The 18,097-nt window shown below is 40.4% G+C and overlaps 1 protein-coding gene across 1 annotated transcript; it reads left to right on the forward strand.

The window, feature by feature from the left end:
• The first annotated feature begins 1,996 nt into the window (after nucleotides 1-1,996).
• On the forward strand, nucleotides 1,997-15,088 carry vegfaa (vascular endothelial growth factor Aa). Its single transcript, XM_053881694.1, has 7 exons — nucleotides 1,997-2,568; nucleotides 3,963-4,008; nucleotides 6,366-6,562; nucleotides 6,990-7,066; nucleotides 7,141-7,173; nucleotides 10,494-10,625; nucleotides 12,566-15,088. The coding sequence occupies exons 1-7, from the start codon at nucleotides 2,485-2,487 to the stop codon at nucleotides 12,585-12,587; spliced, it is 591 nt and encodes a 196-aa protein (XP_053737669.1). The 5' UTR covers nucleotides 1,997-2,484; the 3' UTR covers nucleotides 12,588-15,088.
• The last annotated feature ends 3,009 nt before the right edge of the window (nucleotides 15,089-18,097 follow it).

Consider the following 18,097-nt stretch of genomic DNA (forward strand, 5'->3'; position numbering starts at 1 on the left):
TAAAAATGATTTGGTAACACAACAGAGACAGCAGAAAACACAAAATTGACATACAAGTCAATTCAAGATCAGAAAAAAGTATCCTTTTGTAGCTCTCAGGTCTCACCAGGCTGTAAATGCGTCTCCTATATTGACTGTTGTCTGGGATCTTGCTCTGTCATTCCATTCTTCTGCCATGATATAAACAAAGAACTCAGCTCACTGCCGAGGTCGCTCTGCCCTTCTGCCGTAAAGTGTTGCGGTGGGGGTGGAGTTGGGGGCAGTGATGTCATTTACATAACATGCCTCCAGGTGGCTCACCCAGAGAAAGTTACATACTCCCAAGGAGCGTTTAACAGAGCAGGAGAGTCTCTCTGGGAGACTCTGGGATTTTGGACTGTTCAAAATGAAACCTCAGTCATCTCAGGAAATATGAAAATAATGTATTCATGTCCAAATGTCACGCATTATTGCTTTAAGGAATCTTTATGTAGGTCTTCACCTGTTATAGTTCACAGTTTGTTCATCAGGCAGCAATATGGGACATTCAGTTCACATTCCCCCAAAATATGAACACGATGGTTAAGTGCACTGCTACTAGTTCCCTTTACTGCTGTTGCTGTGATTAACTCATGAGTTACTTTACGGATTCTTCCACTAGTTTATAGCTTTGGTGTTAAGTTGAAGTTTAAAACTGAGACACTTGAAGCACCGGTGTCTCAATGCAAGTGATGGTTTGTCTGGCGGTGGCTTGAGACAATAAATGAATGAACCACACAAGACTAAAAAAAAAAAAAAGAAAACACAAACTGTTCAACTTCCTAAAAGTTACTAATCTGTCTATATTACAGTCCCTTCATGATTGTTGCAACCAAAATGCCTGATTTTGCAGTAAAACATTTATGGATATGTAACGACATTGCTGGAATTAAGGACCTCTGTTAACAAAAAAAAGAACATATACATTTCAATAATCAGAATTTAGAAATTTAGGCATGGATTCAGGAATATTCATGTCCGAATTGCAACCCTTGCTGACAATATTTGTGGGCAATGTAAGTGTTTGATGTCGCACATGACTCCATCTCAACAAGGAAGGAGCGAATATGATGATGTCGAGGGGTGGGCGAAAGGAGCCGAGATTGGTTGGACCTCATGAATAAAGGTAGTATTATACAGTCATTGCCATAATCATCATGATAACCATTTGAAACTCAGACAGAATGAACAGCTTCACCTCCTTAACTTAACACTAAACCATGCTGACGTTTTTGGTCCTTGTTATCCAGGCATGACTATTGTGACAACGTGTTCTGATGTGCTTGACTGTCAGCAGTCTGAGGTACAGTTGCTCATCAGGTGAATTAAACTGACAGCTAGACGGCTGGAGAGAAACGACGTCAGAGCAACAAGTGGCCTCAAGAGGCCGGGAGCCATGGTGACCGTTTGGAGTGTGCACTGCTCTTTGTGAGGCAAAGAAGTGTAACCTGTCCCAGCAGAGAGCAGGAAGTTGTTAAGTATTTTAGAGAAGGAAGTGAGACACACTTCAATGCAAGATCAAGATCTTCCAGAAACATCCTTGTATGAGTTGCCTCAATGAATCAATCTAAAAGGAGATTGAAATGAGGCAACAGTAAAAAAAAAAAAAAATCTAAAATTATGCAATATGAAGGTTACATCACAAGGCAATTGACAGTTTTCTTTATCATCTGCATTAGGCCAGTGGTAAAAAAAAAAAGATATTACAGTTTATCTTGCCTAATAAATGTTGTGGCGCACTCTATCGGTCCTTATGGTCAATGGAGGGGGAAAGAGATACGTGGAAGTGATCTGGCAGCGAGTCATATTTCGGAAGAATTTATTCTGCTTTTCTGACGCAGTTGTCTCGGGGTTAAAGTGAGTGAGCGTGAGTGTGCGTGCGTGTGTGTTGTGTGTGTGTCTAACGCCTCCCTCCACTTCAGACCGCGCCTCCCGGCCCTCCTTCTCATTTGCAGCGGATTTGTACCCGGTCACCTTTAATAAAAAGTGAGATCGCGTCGCAGCGTTAGAACAGATTCTGAACAGTGAAGGAAGGAGCCGCTGTAGCTCCCTGGTTCCCACGATAGCCGCCTGGACTAAGATCCGGTGACGCGACTCTGCCGGCGCACACTCGCACTGCCTCTCTCCCTCCGCACACATCCACAGCAATGAGTCCAAAGTTGGTGTGCTGACCCACTCAGTGATATCTTTTTCGGAGAGCGGAAAACCTGCTATTTTTTTTTCCTGTGAGTGATCACAGTGTCTTCCTCCGTGGGTGAGCACTGCTTGTCGCATGGTCCCGGAGTGAGCGCGGTGCTGCTGCCACACTCACTGAATGCGCCCCACTCCAGTGGAAGTCATGGATTTACTATAGCCAAAATTTGCCGCGGTTTTTTAAAATACTCGTTTTTCCTTTTTTGACTGTGTCCGCGCCGCTATTTGTTGACCGTTTCGTCTCCATCGACCCAAAATACCACGAGGATTCTCATGCGTGGATTTACAACCATGAACATTGTTGTCACTTTGGTGAAAATCCTAGTGGCAGAGGTTCTTCACATCGCCTCTGTTACGGTAAGTATTCTTCTATTTGACACTAAAGTGCCGTACATTTCTTCCCATTTGTACATGTTTTGTGTGACGCATGCCTGTTTCTTTTGCTGTTTTACTAAAAAGATAACTGGAAACAAAACTTGGGACAATGAAAACGTTTCTTTTTCCTTTCAGTATGGCACGTTTTTGAAAGGCATATGGGAAGTCCCTATTTCCAATTCCACGGCCGAATGTGCTCGGTAGTTATGAGATGAAGAATCAATTACATATTCACTTTATCCCAAAACATTCTAATGATTGAAAGCTATGAACTCTTTCGTCCACTTCATTGAAGTGTGTAGTGCGCAGTCCGTTGCCCCACACACACTAGGAGGCGCGGGTCTGTTGCTCCGTCTCCCTCTGCTGCCTTAACACCTTAACCCTCATTCTTAAAGGATATGGACGCCTAAGTTCAGACTCGAGCGTTTTCTCACGCAATGTCCCAACTTGTTACAACAGCCGAACGGATCTAGCCGTGATGTCGCTTGAAAAGGTCAAGTTTTATGCGTTCACTCACATCCTGTTGAAGCCCTCCAAAAGAAAATACATCTTGCGTCCCACAAGAAAGTTTTGGCCTCCTGCTTGATATCTTGCTGTTTCACTTTTGATGGCTTATTCCCCTATTTTCTAAGCTCCAATAACATATTTCATGTATTTCATCATTCATTCGTCCCAATATAGACAAAAGAATGTACTGCATTTTCTGTTCCTATGGTCATAAATATAATAGCAAACATTAGTTTCAAACATGGGTTCTATTTTTAAAACATGGACATGCAGATATAGATGAAATCATGCATAAACGACTATCACGGATACTGAAAAATTATATACCACCACACTGCCAGTAAACTCACAAACTCTCTCCCGCTCTCTCAAAAAACAAACAAACAAACAAACAAACAAAAAACCCTCATGGTTTATTGTGTATTTATTGATTGAACTATGATCAGAGAGCATGCTTGTGTGTACATAAGTGGCGTCTCAATCGGCAGTTTGCTGCCAGCAGTTCTTAGTTTGAAAGTGTGCATCTCTGCTTCCTGCATGACTTGTCATATTGGATACCACTGAGCTACATCAGACCACTTTGCTCGGATGACGAGCGAAGTGGTCTGATGTAGCTCGTGATGAAAGCACGACATATTAAACCAGACTACTGAAAAACGTATAATTCAGTTTTCCGACTTCTCACGAAAAGGAGAGAATTAGAAGGTATTCTGAATATCAGAAGTCATAGATGATCGAGTAATATTTGATCATTAGAATAGATTTGTAAAAACAAAGTATCACTTCAGTGTATCAAAGTTCTAAAAAAAAAAAGTTACTGCTAAACTTGTGACTCAGTCATATTGACACGCTGAACTGATGTCTCGCAGACTGCCAGCATCAACAAGGAAGTGGTGGATAAAAGCAAGAATGAGGGTAAGTGCGCAGCCTCCATTACGTTTTTTTTTTTTTTTTTTTGAACGCTTTGATCTGGTTTGATGACTCAGAGGGCCACCTGGTGGAGATGCTGTGGACTTCTCCATCTGCTTCCCATGTGTCCATTGTTGCTCACACACGAGGATGTGTGCTCTGTCGAGTAGGGTCAGAAAACTCCAAGAATATATGGTCTGAACTCTTAGCTCTTAGTGCTGTCCTTGACCCACTGGTGAGAATGAGGTGATCATTTGACACTGTTTGTGAAAACAAGTCAGCCTCATATATAAACAAGTTATATAGCTGAAATGCAATGTTGCCTTGGGAATAAAAATACTGTATTAATCACCAGTACATTTATTGAATACAGACAAATGGTCACACAGTTAAACTGCAGAGGCACATGTCTCAAAATTACAAACTGCACTGTCAGTTTACAGTGTAAGTCAGGGAGCAGCAATCCGCACAAATAAAAGTTAGGAAATCTTTCAAGAGTTCTGTTCCATTCTTAAATTCACTTGTAAAAAAAGTTTTGTCCACTTGACAGCAAGTCACCCATTGCAGAAGTTCTCAGAGTTGCAAAACATTCTGCAACGCGTCATTTCAAGTTTGAATTCCCAGGAATAATTTGTTGCTAATTCAAATGTGACAGGTGAAAGTTCAAATGACACTGAAGTTTTAAGAGTGACGTTTGATCATGTTTATCAATAGTTGCTCTATAACACTGATGATTAGCGAACATATGTTACCATAAATGTTTCTTTTTCATACGTGTATTTGCAGTACATTAGCCAGTGACTAATCCTAATGCAGTACAGATTTGGTTCTTGTTCATTGTCTGATCAGATTTTACCCCACACTGGTTCTGGCTCTGAACAACACCATAATTATCTGAACTGTAAAAGAGCAAGTGTTTCATATTGAGAGGCAATATGTGTTTCCCTATCTGAAGTGTTACCCATGATTGTAGTTATGTTGGAAATATTACGACCATAAAAGACTCCTGTACTATCTATTGATTTGATTTATTACCATGTCTCATGCTTTTTGCTGAAATCTGAACATGACAGGGATAAAAAGAAAAACTGAATACCATTCAGTTTTTAAAACTACACTACAAACCATTACAAACTTTAAAGATAGTAAAAGAGTAAAAGAGGGCAGTGGTGACATGGAATATAATGATGGACTCACTATAATAAAGTAATGTACAAAGGATTTTGGCTATTTTTTCTGACTGAATCCATCTTGGTTTGGTGCACAAAGTTCACATGGTTTTGAGAGGACAATTTCATTTTGTTGGTGGAGCTTGTGTCTTCATATGCTATGTGCAAGTTGTCAGTGCAGTCAAAGTTAAAAGGTAGTGGTCTTTTGGCAAATAACTGTACATATTAGGACAACACATTTCATTGGTGTGTTGAGCACAGACAAGACAACAGTATGCATAGGCTGGTGTTGGAGCTGTTGCCGACTGATGCAGAAGTGTCTGACTTCACACACTGCAAGTGTCAGAGTTCACAGCACCTGTCTGGTGCTGTCAGAGCCAAGCTCACTATGTGGGAAGTGCAGAATTCTACTTGCAATTCTGGTTTTTTTTTTGTCAAGAGTCAGCAGTCGTGGTATTTTTGTAGCCGGTAATAGCACAATGCAGGGCTTAAACTGCTGTAAATTACCCCAAAAAGTTTAGTTTAGTTTGTGGCCATGAAGTTTGTGTTATTACTGAGTCAGCTGATGGAAACATAGTTCTGACCTGTACTCATCCAGCAGAGCTCCACGTTAGTCAACTGTTGGTGGGCTTCCCAGGGTTACAAGTGACGTCTGGCGCCTCACTGCCTGAGGTCAGGCGTCTCCAGCCAGCCATGGGTCAAGAGTTAGCTCAGGGTCACAAAGATCCCAGTTTGATGGTCTTTTGGTAAGATTAGTGAAGAGGGCAGCTCAAGGGAAGAAGAATATGGGAAAATGCAGAGATTGTAACTCAATCAGTCACTGGTTTGTTTTCACATGCTTTTCAACATGTCACAATTTGATGTCTAAAACTTCTTTCTTAGTAAAAGCTGTCACTTATTTATGTATTTATTTTGCATAATCTTCTATGTGAAACAGTTTAAACCATGACTGTAACAAGCACTTAAGGAATGAACAACTCAGATGAACAAAGCTAGATATGCTTTCTACCTCTATTTTATTTTCTATGATGTGACTCATAAGTATAAATGTCAGTATTTAAACACGGTTTGTCATCAACTGGACGTCTTGTCCTGCCAGAAACTGCTTGAACAGATTCTTCTAAATACAACTCACTACTGTCTTATGATTGTATTGTCATGCCGTGGTAATGGTGTTTTCCCCTTCGCTTGCAGTCATCCAGTTTATGGAAGTGTACAACAAGAGCCAGTGCCAGCCTCGGGAGCTGCTGGTGGACATCCTTCAGGAGTATCCGGAGGACACTGCACACAGCTACATCCCGTCCTGTGTTGTCCTCAGTCGCTGTGGGGGCTGTTGCAACGATGAGATGAAGGAGTGCGTGCCAATTGAAACACGAAATGTAACACTGCAGGTTGGTCGCTGCTTTCTTCAAACACAAAAGCCGCTCTCTGGCTGATGCAGGTGCAGGGTCCCTCCAGTTATATTCAGTGGGACTTATCTTCTGAGGCAATATCATTCATGAAGGAAGGATGGCAATCAGAGCAAGGCAGTCTTCAAATCAAGGTTAACAGTAATTCAGAGTAATGTTTCACAGGAAGAGGTGTTCACCATTAACTGACTCCAACACGCAGACAACAGTGCAAGTGAAAATATTTGACAGGAATAGATTCAAACTCTGTTTCTCAAAGGCCAGCACCAGGGCAGCCAGCCACGGCAGGTCAGCCACTTGAGTTGAGTGGAGTTCAGGAGGGCAAACCACAACCATGTGATCCATATTGTGATGCCAATAGTTTAGTTCAATTTTCATCCCATCTCACGTTCTTCTCTCTCTCCCAAAGGTTATGCGAATTCACTCGATGGGTTCGCAGCATACAGTTCACTTGACTTTCACAGAGCATAAAAAGTGTGATTGCAGGTGAGAAATCTTCAGTGGATTCAAACGTCATCATAAGTCAACATTAAAAAACTGCATTTTTCCATCTCTTTCAGGCAAAAGCCAGATGTTCCACTGAAGAAAGAATAGTAAGTACATACTGTGTCCTTTCGTGTGACAGAATGTTTTTGAGGTTGACGAACAGCAACATGTCCACTCAAATGTTAAAGGAGGACATTCCTGTGTGCTAGGCCGCTGCTTTTCTTGGCTAATCAAAGAAGAGGATTCGGTTTTGAAATATTTCATGAAAACATCATGAAACTAAAACCTCATCTGGAAGGTACTGCTGTTGCAAAGTTTGTGCTCAGTTCCAATAATCAAGTTATGCTCCATATGGAAGTCATCCTCTCCTGTTGCTTGAACAGGTACTGTTGTTAGCATTGTAGCTTCAGTGACTCCCCACTGATACGGACACGGTGTGGCTGTCTTGACGCTCGGATCACATGGTTTTGCTTGCTCATGCAACCTAGAGTTGCACAAATCAGAAAGCTGGCTTCAGTGCTGTTAATAATCATGCTGATAGTCATCTGCAGTGATAATGATTTAGTATCTCTCACTCGCTCGGTGGACTGTCATGCTCTGACCAGTCTATATATGGTACCATTAGAGCTTTACGGTGCGGCTATAACAGAAGGAGAGACGGCATCATAGCCAGCTGACTTCAGACCACCCTCTGGCAGCTTCACTATGACTACAGTTGCGCAAATCTGACCCCCCAGCTCTTCGCCCCATCTCTGCTCTAATCATAGCAGGTGTCACGAACCTATTCTATTTATATTTTTAGTGGCGTAAATAGAGGATGAACAGGGACAGGCCAGAGGTGCAGTTGTTGGTGGAAGGAACTCGCTGGACATGAGTCTCGAGTGTGTGTTTGGTGTAGTAGGTCAGCATGTTTAAGTGGATAAGTGCCTCAGCAGGTTGAAGCCCCATGGATTGGTGGGATCGTGTTCTCTAAATCTGTTTGTCATGTGGCTGAAGGGAGCCGAGCTCAACCCTGTTGGAAGCCTGCCTGTCACTGTGCGCGTAGTCAATTTGACTCAGCAGCAGAAACAGTGGAACAGGAAACATCATGATCCGGTCAATGGCTGCTTGAGAGTATGTTATGTGATGAGTCATGGCTTCATCAGTACTTTGAAATAATAATAATAATAATCATCATCATCATCATATTCTGATTTTTACTATGCAGCTGCACACAGCACAAATTATCTTCATTCATTGGTCCAGTTTTACCCTATGAAACATCGAAATGCTAAAGTAAGTATAATAGATAATAATAATAATAAGTCACATTAACACATTTGTTACGCAAACAATTCAATAGTATTGTTATCTTTGTCTTCCATTAACAAGCCCAGCACTCTATAACAACCCTACTTGATTAATTGTGAGGTTCTTTTGGCAATTTGGTCTGCAGATGGACAGTGACTCCACTGTGAAGATGTCCTTCTCCGTTTGCTGTCTCACCCAAGTGATTATCAGTGTCTGCAGTGTCATGCTCAGATAAATCTCATGGGGGTTTATCGACAACCTGATAGGTGGAAGCTCTGATCACTCTTAAGCACAGGCACACGGCACACAAGATCAATGTAACCTTTTTTTACTGATATCTTCTACCGCTTTGCTTTGTTGACTTCCTGTCGTACAAGGTGAAGCCATTAATCCAAAGGGTTGGACGAGAGCAAAATCGCTCATCAAAGACAAAGCATTCAATCTCTTGTGTCCTTGTTGTGTCTGTTGACAGATCGCATGGACGAATACAGGAGATACAGCGACAGTTATGTTGTCTAGCTCCACTTCAAAGTTTTCTAATCAGCGCTGTCCTTTGTTGCACTTGACATGGTTTTCATAAGATGTTGTATAAGTGTGCAGGAGTTAAGGAGTTATCAGCGGTACTGAATGTCACAGCTCTGGTTCACTGGTCTGAATATATGGGAAGTAGTTAGTGGACACGGTCATGGAGAGCCAAGCCCAGCCCCTTGAAGTTTGAAAGTCAAGTTTGTGAGAGTCAATGAAGTCTTAGATTTGCAGCTCATCTTTGGAACAAGCGGCTGGGACTCGATTGTTTCATCAAACGGTATATACTCTGCTCTAAATTGCCTTTGAACAACCATTTGAATAATACCGCACATCAGTTTGTAACGCTTCATACTGCGCTCTGAAAAAGAGGATACTGTTTCATAGCCCGACCCTATTTGCATACAATCAAAAGGAAACTTTAATTCAGAACTTAGCTGGGTGGTAAACCACATAACTACAGTTTCTGTGTCCTGGCAACGTTCAAGGAACCAATTTAATTATGCATGTCGGAACTAATCTGTTTTGCTGGCTATATCTACACGATACTGTGATAAATGCAATAAAATGACTAACGGACATTGACACGTTATCGTCTCACAAAAAAGTTCCCCACATTTGACAACACACCCCAACACGGTAAGCACAAAGAATGCCTTATAAGACCAGTACAAACACTGTCTATCACCACAATATATTGACTAACATGACTAGCGTGGTTATTAGCATCGTGACTAATCGGTTTGGCCAGCTATATGTTCACTGTAGCTTCGACAGTGCAATACGACAAACAGCCCACATCCATAATTGTGTTAGAACATGAGCAAGTCATTTTTTTGAAAAACTATTTCCACCATACACAAAGTATATCCATCCCGTTTTAGCACCGCAGCTCAGCTGTTTTGCTTCATACACATATATACTACACTTCTATACAAACAAAAAGCATATCGACATTTGTTTATTGATTTGGTAACACAGCAGTGAACACAAAATTGACTTTGTAGTTGAGTCGAGTAGAAACATCGCCAGGGTCAGATGAAAATTATTTTGTAGCTCTCAGTTATTGCCAGGCTGTAAATGCATCTCCTATATGGACACTTGTCCGGGATCTTGCTCTGTCATTCCATTCTTCTGCCATGATGTGACTTAAGGAATTCTGCCCGTCTGCCGTAAAGTGTTGCGGTGGGGGTGGAGTTGGGGCTGTGATGCCACTCACAGAACACGCCTCCTGGTGGCTCGCCCAGAGAAAGTTACATACTCCAAGGGAGCGTTTAACTGAGAGCTGGAGAGTCTGACTCTGGGATTTTGGACTGTTCAAAATGAAACTCAGGAAATGAAAATAATCTATTTATGTCTAAATGTTACGCATTGTTGCTTAAAGGGGTCAAAGGGCACATGGATGCCAGTGTTTTTAGTATTAGTCTAACTGTTGAAACATCAGTTCCTACACAGATTAGGTGTTGAGTCTTCCTAATTCCTTAGCAGCTGGGCTGTGCTGGCAGGTGGAGGCGATGGGATGCTGCATGACTGTCTGTGTCTTCTCTTCCTGCAGAATTCGCTCTATAGCTTAGCTCTCTCTCTCTTTATCTCCTTTTTGCTTCTCTTGCAGCCAGTGTGCGCCTTGCTCAGAAAGAAGGAAGCGCTTGTTTGTGCAGGACCCTCTCACCTGTAAATGTTCCTGCAAATTCACACAATTAAACTGCAAGTCCAGGCAACTTGAGTTAAACGAGGGAACTTGCAGGTTTGTTTACCTTATTGTCACGATAAACAATGAGCCCTGAAACACCACACACCTTTTGTCTGTCTGCTTTGTCCACTGGTGAGCAACCTGCTGAGAAGTGCACGCTCCTCCTGCCTTGCTGATGTTTGTAGACAGGCATTGCACTGTGTCTTGGACTGAGGCTTCAGGCTTGTCCGATAGAATCTGTTCTCTTTCTCTGCTGGCCTGCATGATATTCTGCTTCACACAAAGTCACTTGTTCTGGGTTCAATGTTCTAAAAATACTTGGCCCAACTAACTTAACTTCGCCAAAAAGTGTATGGCAGTAAATCGTAATCAAGACCACAAATATAACAGAAGTAGTAGTACCACGAGGGAGTGAGCAAAGATATGTGACCAATAAAAGAGCCTGTCTGCGATCAGATGCCACAACAATATCAATGAGTTAAAGCTGAACGGAGCTGGAGTTACATCACATGCTTTTGATTAAATAAATGAGTAAATACAAGGCAGAAATGCGTTCTTTGATCTGGACGCAGAAGTGTTTGTCTAGAAATGAAGGAAACCATACAGTAATTCACATAAACGATCATTTATCTATTGATAAAAATCAGGATGAGAGGAAGACACTTTATTTCATTTTAAGAAAAGACAGATTTTACCATGGTGTGACACTGGTAACAATCCATGTCTTCACAGCTGGTTGTTTAACTGAAACAATGAATTAAACTGTTGTAGCTCAATGATAGCCAGGATGACATCAGTTTTCTATACAAAGTTAAATTAAAACCCCAACTATATCACGACTAAATAATGTCAATTATTATGATATTAAAATGGCAAAATTCATATTGCTGATGAGCTCATGTTAAAAAAAATAATTCAACACAAATGTATTTGATTAAAAATATTATCACGCAGCGACAACAAAAAACTATCACAGTTTTTGTCCATTTGTACACAGTTGGATTGATGATGGGCAATAGGCAATTAATGAAAATAGTAATGATGCACAGTCAGAAAGATTAGCAAGAGAGAAATTAATTCCGGGTTTCCCATGCAACAAAAAAAGCCTTAATATTCATACATTGAAGTTTCACTCAACATACCATTTATTTAATTGCATATGCCGCTAGCTATTTGCTCAAATAATAGGTCATGAAATGCGTGCCATTCCTGTTTTAGCTGTTATGTTGTTTTTCATTTAGAGTTTACAATTGTGTAAAATGTAACACCATCTGTCATAAACTATCATGGACTAGTTTTAATTTGGGGACATTTGATTAAACATTACAATAATGTTCATTTCAAGCATTTTCAATAGAACATATACTGCACAGTGAAAGGTAGATTGATTTTCTTCGTCAAGATTTTGCATTTGTCGAGCGAAAGACTAAAGACGAAAGATTTCTGACATCATGCTGGTTTCTAAACAAAAGGGGAATAACTGCAGAGTGCTCTGACAGAAGAGAGGTGCTGGTTGCTACTCACAAATGGAACGCAGCTCCTCACTCGGCGTGTGTGGCGCAGAGAGAGAGTCATACCTAGTTATCAAACCCTCACAACCTCCTTAACCTGGCTACTTCCATCACCTAAGACAACCACCCCCATCCCACTCCCAGCCACCTCCACGCTGCTCTGGATTTAAAGAGCAGTGTGGGTCACGCTTTTGGTGATCCAACTAAACTTTGCCAGACAAAATGAAATGCTGTTTGTGTGTGTGCATGTTTGAGCATCTTTGAACATTGACATGCTCAAGACGACATCAAAGTTGTGTTTTTTCAGCCTCAGTCGAATGAGAAAATGTTTGGAATTATTTAAAGCGTATGTTACCCTGGTTATGCTCCCTCCTCACTTCCTGCTTTTTTAACTCACTTTTTGTCACATAGTCCTTTCTTTCTGTTCTCTCTGTGGTCAGTGCTGTGACGTTACTAAACTAGATGTGTCTCTGTCCTTCACAGATGTGACAAACCAAGAAGATGAGGCGGAGCAGATGGACTACACTGTCATGAAGCACTTTCAACCCTTAGGATCCATTCCCTGCAATGAACTCTAAATGACAACGCTAGAGCAGACGTTCTGGATGCTGATCTTAATTTTATCTAGTGTGTGTGCACACATACGTATGTGTATATTTGCTGCTACTATTTAAAACAAAACGTATGCGCCGCACGGCGTATGAAGTGGGAATATTTCAGTGATGTTCGGAGACTGGGTGGAAACCTTTTATTTAATGTAAGACTTCACTGGATGCTGGTGGTGGTTGACACCCTCTGAACACAAAAGTGAGTGATACACATCAGACCCGCCAGCGGTTTGCTGAGCAAACTTCATTTGTTGGTAGTTTGCGGTAACTGCATCTGATACGAGATTAGAATTCAAAACGCCGTTCTTCTTGGGTGCCCTGATATGACTGCTTGTGCAGGTTATATGCTGTGATGACAATGTGAAGGTGACTTCCATCCCAAATGAGGAGACCACATGTGAAGGCAACAGAACCGCAATGCTAAGAAATGGATGCAGTCATCCACTTCAGTGCTCTCATCCACAGCAACTCTTGGAGTTGATACTGACTGAAAACCACTAGCGTTTGCTGGTTTCACCTTCTCATGTGACTTCTTCTTGGTTGGAGAACAGATGTGTCTTTATTTTTTCTAAGCACAGAATTTTATTATTTGTATTTAAGAATGTTTGGCTCATTTCACAAGCTGTATTGAGACCAGGTTGACGAAAGGGATATCAGCGTGGGTATACACGTCCAGACAAGCTGATCAAAGATCAGTTCTCCAAAGAAATAGCCACAACATCACCACAGAAACAATCGGTATACACCTCCCTGGTGTCCCTTAGTAGATGACATTTTATTTATGGACGTTTTTGACTATTCTAGATTGTGGTATTTATATTCAGTGTTATGTTTTATCCATGCTAAACTCTTTTCAATAACTGATTGAACAAGAAGGATTGTCTGTGTGTGTGAGTGAGTGAACATGAGTGAGCGGATGGGGAAGACTGAAAAACAATGCTTTGACATTCCGGCTTATAACTGAAGCTGTGTTACTAAACCAGCCGCAGGGGGATCATGGAGGGTTGACCGATCAAAACCCAACCCATCAACATGTGCGGAAAATGATGGGCCAAAACAGGTGTCTTTTCATTTTGGACTCAGAGGCGGCGGACATCTGGTTTTGCACTTGTTTGGCCCAAGGACACGTTATGGTGAATACTGGAGGATACTTCAGTTCAGTTCTGACCTTGTCCCACTGTGGTGCGAGGGTCGCACTGTTCCCTGGAAAGTCTAGAGACCTCCCAAAATAAGTCCAGCAGTGCAGCCTACACGCCACTGCCCCAAACCTGACATACTTGAAATACTATGACTGACATTTCCCTCTTATCATATTATGGCCTTGGATCATAGTTACCTCACGCTTTTCATTTCCAATCAAGCAGTGATGGAACAGGTTAGTGAAAGGGAGGCTCAGCTCTGACCCTAAGTTACGGTATATTAAAATATGCATTTCAAATTCAACGTAAATTAACTTAAATTTTGGTAAAATTTGTGTGGTGTGGACTCAGTTTGCAGAGAGCGCTACACTGCACTTCAACACAGTCACTGGCTGAAAGATTTGAGAGAACTCTAGATGAAATTGCCCTCACATAGTGAATTTTGGTGTTGTCATCATAATGTTATAGCCATTGCTGTGAAGTGACTTAAGTCTAGACTGTTACTGATGAAATGGAACAGGACTGCAAATCATTTTTAGTGTCCTTGGAGCCTTTGTTTATTGGCAGTGTGTACAAAATGATGATTAATACTACAGCAGCCTGATCATGTGATGCATGCAGCCTGCTTTATCTTCACAGAACGCAAAACAGATGATGGGAAAATGGTTGGGTTACATCACCAGTGCGTGAGGATGGCCCATTAGCCTTCACAAGGCTAGAACTTGATGCTTAATTATTTGCACATGTTGCCCTCCAGACATAAATGATTACTGACACATATCTTATCAGCCAGCTCTCAACTGTGAAATCCCTGCACTTCATTATGACTCCTAAATCCTTTTTTTTCCCACTGTTGTGGGTTTCTCTCTTCTTCTGTTTGCTCATACCGGCAGATTATTTAATCAGAGAAACCTTTTTATTGGGTTTTCATTGCATTCCTGTGTACAGGTACAACAAAGTTGCTTTTTCTGGATCCTTCAGAAAAATCGAGTTGATCGAATAGCTGTTCTTCAGAAACCCTATCCTTTCACAAAATGAGCAGAGGGCTGCCGCCTCCACAGTCCCTTCAGACGAGCCCAAAGTGACTTTCACTGACACTAGCTGCTGGTTTCAAAGCTTCCGAAGAACTCTATTGTTGAGATCGTCCTCATTGTTTTTGAAATGACAAACAGCCTTTGGTTGAATTTGTAAAGCCACAAATGTTTAGTATAGTTTCAAGTTAATATATTTATTGTTATTGTAAAGTGTTTTTCATTATGAATACTATTAAGTATGAATACTACTTAATAGTTTCTAGTGTAACTATTAAAAAATATTTATTTTGCAAATGGCTTGGTCTCTTTCATTTTCTCTCATAATTTTCTTTAAAAAAATGCAGCACAACAAATATGGAGGACACCTGCTGTGGATCACACTGGGTCTTACATTTGTCTTGGGAAGCCGATGCATTTTAAATCAAGGTGGTTTATCTTTAGCATCACTGAATGAAATGGCTTCTCAGTTTCAGTCGCTGTTATCCACAGAGGGAAAATAACTGCACGGCTCCTGAACTGTTTATTATATATGTTATATATAAATTATTATTTATGGATCACACAGGAATTACACTTAATTGAGATATGAGTGAAAGGACATGTGCTACAAAACTGATTTTGCTTGTTCGGTGCAGTATATCATTATCTAACCTTTTGATGTTTGCAGCATGGCCAACAGATCTTAATACTTTCTGGCTGAAAAATACTTCTGAAGCAGTTCATATGGTGTCCTGAGCTTTCTTGAATCTGAAACTTCGAAGTAGATCTCAACTTATGGTTGTATTCTGTGGTTCATATGGTTCTCCAATTTTCGACAAACAAAGAATGTTTTCTTGGTCTTCTACAGAGATGTGTATCAGTTTAGTCATATTTCATTTCCTTTGTTAATCTGTGCTGCAACCTGAGGTTAATTTTTGATTTTTTTTTTTTATGGTTGATTCTCTCATTTGGGTCATTCATTCTACAGAAGTTATGTTTTTACTGTGAATGTTGAAGTGAATTATTTTCTTACCCTGTTACGCACAGTTTCATTTTCTCTCATAATTTTCTTTAAAAACATGCAGCACAACAAATATGGAGGACACCTTTGCCGCTCTGGATCACACTGGGTCTTACATTTGTCTTGGGAAGCCGATGCATTTTAAATCAAGGTGGTTTATCTTTAGCGTGACTGAATGAGATGACTTCTCAGTTTAAGTTGCTGTTATCCATAGAGGCAAAAGAACTGCATGGCCCCTGGACTGTTTATTATATATATGTAATATATATATTAGCCATTAGTTTTATTTGGTATGTGTAATATATATATTAGCCATTTGTTTCATTTGGTTAGGTTTGGGGCAGAGGCTGGGGAAAGCGTTATATCAATGAGAAATCTCAAAATGTCCCCACAAGGAACAAATACAAGTGTGTATGTGTGTTTGTGTATTTAACTTCATTTTCATTTAATATCCTGTTGCCTGTAATGTAATCCTTTTGTTTTTTTAGTATGATGAAACAAATATATATTTCAGACACTGATCACTCATATATGAAGTCTTCTGATCTTAACATATTTGTACATCAGACCCTGATGGATGTTAATGAAATATCAAGCAATAAAGTCACAGCTAGACCTTTGCTGTATGTTTGACCTCTATTATAGTAAATATTTGGTCTTGTTGCTCAGGCAAGTTCTGACCCCTTCCTTGTGATGTACAAGAACATATTGGTTCAGCAACACTCATCTGAACATGGCTAAGCAACACAAACACACTCACAAGGAGGTGAGCTATGTTTTTGATAACTTAATACCATTACCAGCATATGAGACAGGAAGTCTAAATTATTTATGGATCACACAGGAATTACACTTAATTGAGATATGAGTGAAAGGACATGTGCTACAAAACTGATTTTGCTTGTTTGGTTACAGTACATCATTATCTAACCTTTTGATGTTTGCAGCATGGCCAACAGATCTTAATACTTTCTGGCTGAAAAATACTTCTGAAGCAGTTCATATGGTGTCCTGAGCTTTCTTGAATCTGAAACTTCGAAGTAGATCTCAACTTATGGTTGTATTCAGTAGTTCATATGATTGTCTAATTTTCGACAAACAATGTTTTCTTGATCTTCTACAGAGATGTGTATCAGTTTAACTGTCAGACTTGAATTCCTTTGTCAATCTGTTTCTTATGGTTGATTCTCTCATTTGGGTCATTCATACTACAGTAGTTATGTGTTTAGTGTGAATGTTGAAGTGAATTATTTCCTTACCCTGTTACGCACACTTAATTTTGAATTAATTTTAATGGTCAACAATCATAAGGGTTAAAAACAGCTCTGTAGGAAACAGCACAGACAGTCACAAAGTTTTGGATACAATTGGAGCAAACATGAATCACATGACTCTCCAGAGCAGCTGTTTCATAAATCTTAAAGAGTGGAAGAACGTTCTCTCTAATCTAACCCGCTCCAGCAGTTTATGGTTGGCGCCAGTGAAACATTCTCACGCTGTTGCAGGTGCTTTATCCACAAATATATTTGATCACTCGTGACCAAGAAGCCTTGCATTTTGTTTTGTAAGAATTCTAATGCAATAAGAAGTTCCCAAGTTTTCACCCGAACTGCTGCTCACAACATCATGTCTTGCTTGCCTCAGTTTTAGCTTGAAGTCTAAATAAATGTTGAAATGATTGCACAGCTGTTCTCTAGGCAGTGGAAGTGTTAGCACTGAAATAGTAATAAAGACATGAACGTGTCATGAGAAGTCATGGCACAACACCGCCAAGTCCAGTGTTGCTTTGAGCAAAGTAAGAAATCTCGCTGTCAGTTGTTGTTTGCTGTTTTAACATGCCAAGAACATGCACATCTGCTGGATTCAGTCAATCACAAAAAAAAAAGAAGTTTTTATCCAGTTTCAATTTTACTTATATATTGTATTTTATATATGCAGTATACATTACAAATGAAGCTGCTTGAACAACACACACACACACCCAGACACAGTGATGTTTTTATGCTGTGTGGGGATATGTCATTTCATCATGCTTTCCCCATCCTCTCACCCTAAACCTAACTATCCAAAACAACTGGCTAACCTTAGTCAGGACTCTGAAACAAATTTAAATTCGATTGCAATGACCCAGTTATTTCGAAGTTTCAATCCTCAAATTGAGGATCAACCTCAACAAAAGATTGTCACAAAAACTACCATAGCTATACAAGTTAGCATACACGCACACACACACA

This window comes from Synchiropus splendidus, chromosome 12, assembly GCF_027744825.2.
Source record: "Synchiropus splendidus isolate RoL2022-P1 chromosome 12, RoL_Sspl_1.0, whole genome shotgun sequence".
NCBI classification, from domain to species: Eukaryota; Metazoa; Chordata; class Actinopteri; order Syngnathiformes; family Callionymidae; genus Synchiropus; species Synchiropus splendidus.

What these genes read in the sequence shown, in the direction of transcription:
- vegfaa (XM_053881694.1), top strand. Translation starts at nt 2,485, where the DNA reads ATGCGTGGATTTACAACCATGAACATTGTTGTCACTTTGGTGAAAATC. An exon ending in GGATAAAAGCAAGAATGAGG is followed by an intron (nt 4,009 to 6,365) that starts GTAAGTGCGCAG and finishes CTTCGCTTGCAG; the next exon opens with TCATCCAGTTTATGGAAGTG. An exon ending in GTTCCACTGAAGAAAGAATA is followed by an intron (nt 7,174 to 10,493) that starts GTAAGTACATAC and finishes CTTCTCTTGCAG; the next exon opens with CCAGTGTGCGCCTTGCTCAG.